The sequence below is a fragment of the Benincasa hispida genome, chromosome 2, assembly GCF_009727055.1.
Source record: "Benincasa hispida cultivar B227 chromosome 2, ASM972705v1, whole genome shotgun sequence".
Taxonomy (NCBI): domain Eukaryota; kingdom Viridiplantae; phylum Streptophyta; class Magnoliopsida; order Cucurbitales; family Cucurbitaceae; genus Benincasa; species Benincasa hispida.
In genome coordinates this window covers 17,981,036-17,989,163 of record NC_052350.1, presented here as the reverse complement: position 1 = coordinate 17,989,163, position 8,128 = coordinate 17,981,036, and the positions used below count along the sequence as shown (strand labels likewise).

Below are 8,128 nucleotides of genomic sequence, written 5' to 3'. Positions count from 1 at the left end.
ACAATTTTCAATACAAATCATATACTAACATTTTATTCATTTTCAATATAATTACTCGAGATTTCAATAATTATTGAAAGATATTATTAATAGTCTTATAAAAATGATTATAATCATTATTATTCTGATTATAATTCTTAGGTGGTGTTGAATTGAATTTAAGGGCCTTTTAGATTCAATTCAATTATCAGATTTATAAATTTTTTCCATTCAAATAACCCTTATTAAAAAATAGATCCAACCCAACCCAAGTATAAAATATTTGAGTTGGATTGGTTCGGATTACTTAAATCATTTATTAAAATTTTTATTTTTAAAAAAAAGTAAAATATCAATATGTAAAAAATTGATTTAATTGTTTTCCATATATTGAATTAAAATTAAAAACTCAATTTCAATTTATATAATGAAAAATTTCTCTTCAAGGTGCTAAAAAACTATTTAGGAGTTGTGGAAGAATAAACTATCCAAAACATAAAGAAATTAAATAAAATTAAAATAAATATATGTATATATAATTGTATCATAAATCCAAAAAAATATACCTTCTTAAGTTAGTGATAAGTTCGGATGTATTGGTTTAGGTTATTTAGGTGAACCCATAAATCAATACAACTCATAAAATTTTCATTTATTTGAATCTAATCCAATCCAAACAGCACGAATTGGGTTGGGTTGGATTGGGTTGATTGCTTTTTTTAAGTCATTAGGTATTTTGAACACTGACTAAATATAATGTGTTGGATCATTGAAACGTAATATTTATTGATATAAGATTGTAATTATTAATTTAATTGAACAATATGTAGAAGTATAAACTCAATATTTCATCTTTTAATTTTAAAAGACTTAATAATTTTTATATATATTTTTATAATGCGAACTTTTTTTTCACTAACATATTCAATAACGTTATTTCTTTTTATTATAGCTTAGAAAATTAACAATTGTACAGGAGTTTGGTTGAAAAATTATTACGTATGTTTTGATTAATTAGTGTAAACGAATTATGCTAATAATTGACATTAGGAATATTAGTCAGCGCTGAAATTTAATAATTATTAAGGAAAAGGTGGTTGGAAAGTCAACGGCTACTGCTTCGTAAAATCAAATATGTCAACGAAAATTCTCAACTCTACAGAAATAACAAATAGCCTCCATTTATGAGTTTTTATCCTTTCCATTAAAAATGATTATATTTTGCCTAACCTTTTTTAATATTCATATAACCATAATTCAAACCCATCATTTAATCATTATGATGTAATATTTATCCATTTTCTCAATTGTAGACAAGGCACTTACGACTTTCTTTGTACTATGTTTTCCATAAAAGTAACTGTAAGATCAATTAATGGGTTTAATTATAAATTTGGTTCTTTAATTAACTTTCTACTTGTTATGTTTATGGATTAATTACAAAATTGGTCTTAAAAAAATTAGAATTTAATTTTTCTTATTTATAAGAACTATTTTATGAGGATTTTATCAAATCATATGGACTAAATTCTAACTTTGTTAAAATCATATAATCAAAATTACAACTTAACCTATGTTTAGTTAGTCATTAGACTTAAAAAAAAGTATAATAGGTTTTTTAAATTAAATTTTGCATTAATACGTCTAATAGATTTTTGTCATATTTAACCATTTCAAATAGGCTCTAAACATTCAATTTTATGTCTAATAAATTTTTATTGTATTCAACAATTTAAAAAAATTTACAAACACATCGAATGCATAAATGAAAATTCATGATTCGTTTTGATGACTTACTAAATACAAAATTGAAAGTTTAGGGACTTATACTTATATATGAAATGGAAAGTTTAGCGAGGTTAAAAGTAAAATTGAAAATTTAGAGAATAATTTGACACGACTAGGAAAAGTTCAAAACCAACTTGAATTTTTACCTTAAAAAGTTTTTTATTAACTTTTTTTTTTATATAATATATGAAATAAGAGGATTGATTCTCTGACCTCGAGATTGATAGAATAAGTTTTTTGTCAATTGAACTATGATAATGATAGTTTTTTAGTAACTTTGTTTACCATTATATTTATCACTTATTTTATATGACAATGTTATAAGATTTCTTTAATTATCACAAAAATATACTTGATAACAAATTATTTTGATGTTTGATTTTAATTTCTTTTTTAACGATATTTCTTAACATGTCTTGATGTTAGATGTTGACTAGTAATCACTTCTGAAATATTTTCATGCAAAGATAAAAGTTTCTTTTAAGATTAGAATTAGAATGCTTTATTCCTTCATTTGTATATCATTGAGATTTAATTAACAATTAGCTTCTTAAACTTTAATTATAGTAGCCAAAGTAAGTTTAACTCAATATTGACATGATTTTCTACTCTAAAAGTTGGAGGCTCGATCTTTTATCCCCACAGTTATACTGAAAAAATTTACTTATTATCAAATCAACCGAACATAATGATATTTCAACAATTAAGACATACTCTCTATTTTTTGTTAAGATTAGATGTTTAAATTCCCACTCCACATTTCTTATACTATAGATGTACATATCTTTATGCATCAGATTCTCATCATATATATAAATAATGAACAATATTTCAAAAAGAATTAAGTATAATTTGTCATGTGACAAGTTATGATTAGATAGTTTGATAGAATGCACAAAGATAGATACAATCTAGAATGTATCTAAATATTTTTTTAAAAAAAAAAATCATGCACATGCTTGTACATATATACGTATATCCCTATTATGCAATACATTAAATAAGAATACAAACCTAGATTAAGAAGATATGCCCATATACATGTTAGCTACCCTCAAATTACAAGACAAACAAACAAATCCAATAATTTTTTTTTAAAAAAAAAATAAAACTACACAAAGTTAAAGTTGATGACACCATATTACAAAACAATGGATCAACAACCTTAAGAAAGCATGCCAATATTATTGACAATTTTGTACGGTTGAATGTAAAAAAGAGAGTGAAATTGAAATCGTTAATAAGATTTCCGAATCCACATCCATTATGACTATCTCAACTAATAATTTCTCTCAATTCACCATCTCGAGTCTCTACCGCCACGTCACCATCACCCTCTTGTATAGAGAGAGGACAAAGAATGTGAGAGATATTCCTTCAAACGAGTCATTTCTTGAGCCACATCAACCATGGAGGGCCTCATTGCCGGAGTGTATTGAGTACACATTAGTCCCATTTCTATGACCTCCACAATCACTTCTCGCCATAGGCGTTTGCAAGGCCTTGGGCCGCCTCGCCTCGCGGCCGCTGCCGTGCAGTATCGGTCCATTGCGTCGTCGACAATGGGGTCCAGCCGGTGTGGGTATTGGCTTTTGACCCATTCATGTAGTCCTGCTCCTTGCTCGAAAAAGTGATCCGTTGGACGTTTCCCCGTTATGAGTTCTAATACAAGTACACCGAAACTGAACACGTCCCCTTCTGTTGACGCCCGTTTTCCTAGTCCGTACTCTGCGTTCATATTTGGACAAATAAATATTAATTTTTAGGAAAAGAACTTATAAAAAGTTAATTTATGTTTGAAAAGTACTCTACTCACATATATATATATATATATATATTTCAAAAGTTACTCTTGACTTGCATATATGACGTCACAATCCAAATTTTTGTTCTCTCTATTTCATGTCTTTATTTCTATTTGAAATTATAAATAATTTCAATTTTAAGGAAGTAATATTTAGGTGCATCTTGATGCATAAATATCTTTAAAGGAAAGAAGAAAATTTGACAAATTATAATTGGACAATTTAGTGGAATACACAAAGATATATACGTTGTTAGGAATGCACTAAGTATTTTTCTTTCTAAGGGTAGGTTTGTATATTTATAGAAGATTTAAGGGTAATATTGTAATTTTTTAAAAGTAGGGATATTTTTTTTTTAACAAATAACAAAATTTGGAAATATTTCTTATAATTGAACCTCTATGAGGTATTTGGAGGAAAAAAAGTGGAATTATGAAATCGTAGAGCTCACGTTGTAAAAGTTAGTAAAGCATAAAATTGATGTTTTTCCACCATTCTATTCTCTCGACTTCAACTCTTTGAATTAAACACTCCCTTAGTTTTTTTAGTTTCGAAGTTTAAACCAGAAATAAAAAGAGATTAGAAACTAGCACATGAACGTTATGAAACGGGTAAAACGGGTAATAAAGTAATAAGGTTGGTGAACATACCAGGAGCTATGTAACCAACAGATCCACAAAGCAAGCCATGAGTTGAACTGAATGAAGTTGAATCATCTTGAGCAGCAGCAGCAGCAGCATTATTATGATTATGATCATCTTCTCCACCACCAATCACTAATCTTGCAATTCCAAAATCAGTGACCAAAGCAGTCATATCCTCATCAAGAAGAATATTGCTTGGTTTAAGATCACAATGCACAACTCTAACAGGTGAATGATGATGCAAATAAGCCATTCCTTCAGCCACATCCCTGCAAATACTCACCAATTGAACCAAATCAATTTGGCTTGGATACAGATGACTTTCCAAGCTCCCATTACCCATCAATGGAAGAACAAGAGCCTTGAAATCTGGTCTGCTACAGGTTGTTATGATCTTAATCAAATTTCTATGCCTTGTTCTTTTCAGTACTTGACATTCTCTTTTGAAACTCCTTGACATTTCCCCTGCTGTTCTCATTGGATTCAATACTTTTACAGCAATTTTTGTATTGTCTGATAGAATTCCTTTATACACATCTCCAAATCTCCCTGACCCAATTAAATTTGAGGAGCTGAATCCACCAGTGGCTTCCACTAATTGCCCATATGAGATTCTTGGGTACTTCATTTCTTCTTCTTCATTTGCTTCTTCTAAATCCCTTTTGTTGCAAATTGCAAAAGGTTTCCTCATTTTTGACCTTAGAGCTGCTAAAGAAATCCCAATCATACAGAACATGAACGCTGCTGATGAAGACATGAGGATTGATAGAATATGGTGTTTGTGTTTCTCTCTGCATTTTGGTAAGCCTTTGATTGGTCCACATAAACCATTGTTTCCTTGGAAAGATGATATTGTCAGCCATGAAAATACTCCATTTTTTGGGATTTTCCCTGAAAAATTGTTGAAAGAAAGATTTAGCTTCTTGAGAGTTGGAGATGTTTGAAGACTGTCTGGGATGTTTCCTGTTAACTGATTCAAAGAAACATCAAGATTTTGGAGATATGGAAGCTGCCCAATTGAAATTGGTAAAGACCCATCAAAGGAATTATCAGATAAGTTGAGATTTTCTAATGCAATACAGTTTCCAAGTTGGGATGGAATTGGGCCTGAGAGATTGTTTGAGGACAAATCAATGGCAAGAACCATATCCATTTTGCTTAACTCTAACGGCAAAGGCCCATGTAAATGATTGCTTGAAAGATTCAAATACAATTTCAAGCTTCTCAATCCAGCAACTTCACTAGGAAGAACTCCTGTAATTTGGTTGTTAGAGAGATCCAAAATCTCCAAGTTTATGCATCTTCCCAAGCTTGATGGGATTGTACCTGAGAGATTATTGGCATAAAGAAGCAATTTTCTCAACTGGGTAAGATTAGCTAAAGCCTCAGGAATAGAACCAGAAAGCTTGTTTCTTGACAAATCAAGAAGACCCAAATGAGGAATTTCACCAAGTGAAGATGGGATTTCACCAGAAAGTGAATTGTTTGAAAGATAAAACCTTTCTAGATTTCTCAATCTAGAAAGTTCAGAAGGAATAGTTCCATTTAGAAGGTTACTTGATAAGTTCAAAAGGGTGAGATTTCTAAGGTTTGAAATGGAAGGAGGAATTGAACCATAGATAAGATTATCATTTAAATGCAGCTGAGAAAGATTGACATGAAGCTCACCAATAATGGAAGGTATTTCTCCACTAAGATTGTTTCCAGCTAACTCAAGTTCTTGAAGATTTGAAGAATTCACTAAAGAAGCAAAAAAGGGTTGGAGATTTGAATTACCATCATGACTAATGAAATCATTATCAGATAAGTAAAGATACTGCAACAGTGGCATTTTTTGAACAATCTCGAAAGGTAATTCCCCACTAAGCTTATTAGAACCCAAATCAAGCCATTTCAATTTGGTTGAATTTGAAAGTGCTAAAGGAATTTTCCCCTCTAATTTGTTCGACCAAAGCAAAAGACACATCAAATTTTTCAAAGGGCATTCATTTCTGACAAGGATTTCACCACCCAATGAATTGTTTGATAAATCTATGTACTTCAAAGACAAATTAGAGCCATTGCAAAACAGAGGAATTTCCCCTTCTAGTTTGTTGCTACCCAGATCAAGAAACTCTAATTTCTGAAGAAATCCAAGCTCTGTTGGGATATTTCCTTTGAGATGATTCCATGATAAACCCAATTGCTGGAGATTAACGAGAAATCCCAACTCCATCGGAATTGAACCTTCGAATAAGTTTCTTGAAAGGTCGAGGATTGTTAAAGCAGAGAGATTTGAGAGTGATGGAGAAATTGTTCCTTTGAGGGATTTTTCACTGAGATCAATCTTTTGGACTTGTTGGGTTGAATTATTGCATTTGATTCCAGCCCAATTACAGAAATGAATGGTTGAAGATGATTTCCAATCTTTGAGGAAGTTTTGTGGATCAGAAACAATCCCATTTCTGAAAGAAAGTAATGCTGCTTTCTGTGAAGCGGCATTAACAGAGGATTGTTGTTCTTCACCAAAAGCTGTGTTTAGGAGAAGAATTGATAAGAAATGAAAGAATAAGGGAAATAATTTGCAGAACTCCATGAATGAGTATGGAATTTTGAGTTGGAACAGGGAAGAAGAGAGAGAGAGAGAGAAAGAAGGAGATGATGAAACAGGGGAGGATGAACAGGGGATTTAAGAAGGGTAGTAAAGGAATGTAAAATGGCTAATAAAATAGTAGAGATCATATTTGACTCTATGATGACTTTTTGTAACGAGTTGAATATTTTCTTCTCATTTTATTTTAAATGACATGCGTAATATTAATTAATAAAAGGGGTTTTTGATAATAGCATATTTGACTTAATTAATATGAGATTTGTCAGGTGATAAAACACTTTTTTTTTCAAAGGTTATAAATTCAAAACTAAATAGGACTTTGGCAAAATCAACATTTGTTTTGATTGATTATAGCTAGTAAAGAAATGAAATGTAGTTTCACGACTTGAGGTCAATGCGTAAACTAACATTAACTACAAAAATTACAAAAAAAAAAAAAAAATAAAACATAATAGAAGTCTAACAAAACCGTAAAGAAACACGACTCACACAAAATGATCTTAAGAGGAGACCACAAGTAGTACTATAGGACATAAAAGTACTATAATATTAGCTAGGCTATGAAATAATGTGTGATAGTATAACCTCCAAACCAAAGAAAATATGCCACGATACTGTTTGTATCCTAGGATCTATGATGTCTCGAGCACTAGCCATACAAAAGAGTCCATAACAACAAAAGAGTCTAACAACATTATCCTCCTTCCAATCTCTATCACCACAAAATACAACTTATTAGTTAGTTTAACTAAAAGAAAATTTTTATCAATAGAAAAAATGGTAAACTATTTATAGAAATAAAAAATAAATAAAAAAAAAACATTGATAGACTCTATGAACATTTATCAGTGATAGACTTTATCAGTTTCTGTCATTGATAGATACTAATACACTTCTATAACTTCTATCAGCCTCTGTTAAAGAATATTAAAATTTTGTTATTTTGTGTAAAAAGTTTCTCTTATTTTTCTATTTTTGAAAATTCTCTTAACCAAATAACAAGTCCAATAACCATTTGGAATGAAAAATTCAACATGCAACCATCCACGCCTAGGATAACCATCCTACTAAATTGTTGGAGTAGTATATTAGTGATTTAGTTTAACAATGGTACAAAAAGGGCATATTAGTGCTATATATACTAGGTATATTATAGTTATATTCTATCACATATTATAGTTATATTCTACAACATAAATACTATATATGTAATTGTCCTGTCAATAATATATCCATCATATTTATTAATTACTTTTGTGTAAAACAAAATTGCAAAATGAAAGCCATGGTTAATAAGTCACGAGAAAACAAACATAATT

The 8,128-nt window shown here is 30.1% G+C and overlaps 1 protein-coding gene across 1 annotated transcript; it reads right to left on the bottom strand.

The window, feature by feature from the left end:
- Positions 1-2,796: 2,796 nt before the first annotated feature.
- LOC120071730 (putative leucine-rich repeat receptor-like serine/threonine-protein kinase At2g24130) lies at positions 2,797-6,871 on the bottom strand. The gene is made up of 2 exons (XM_039024112.1): positions 4,223-6,871; positions 2,797-3,495 (listed from the first exon to the last, which is right to left on the bottom strand). Exons 1-2 carry the CDS (start codon positions 6,789-6,791, stop codon positions 3,098-3,100), a joined length of 2,967 nt encoding a protein of 988 aa, XP_038880040.1. The 5' UTR covers positions 6,792-6,871; the 3' UTR covers positions 2,797-3,097.
- Between the last annotated feature and the right edge of the window lie 1,257 nt (positions 6,872-8,128).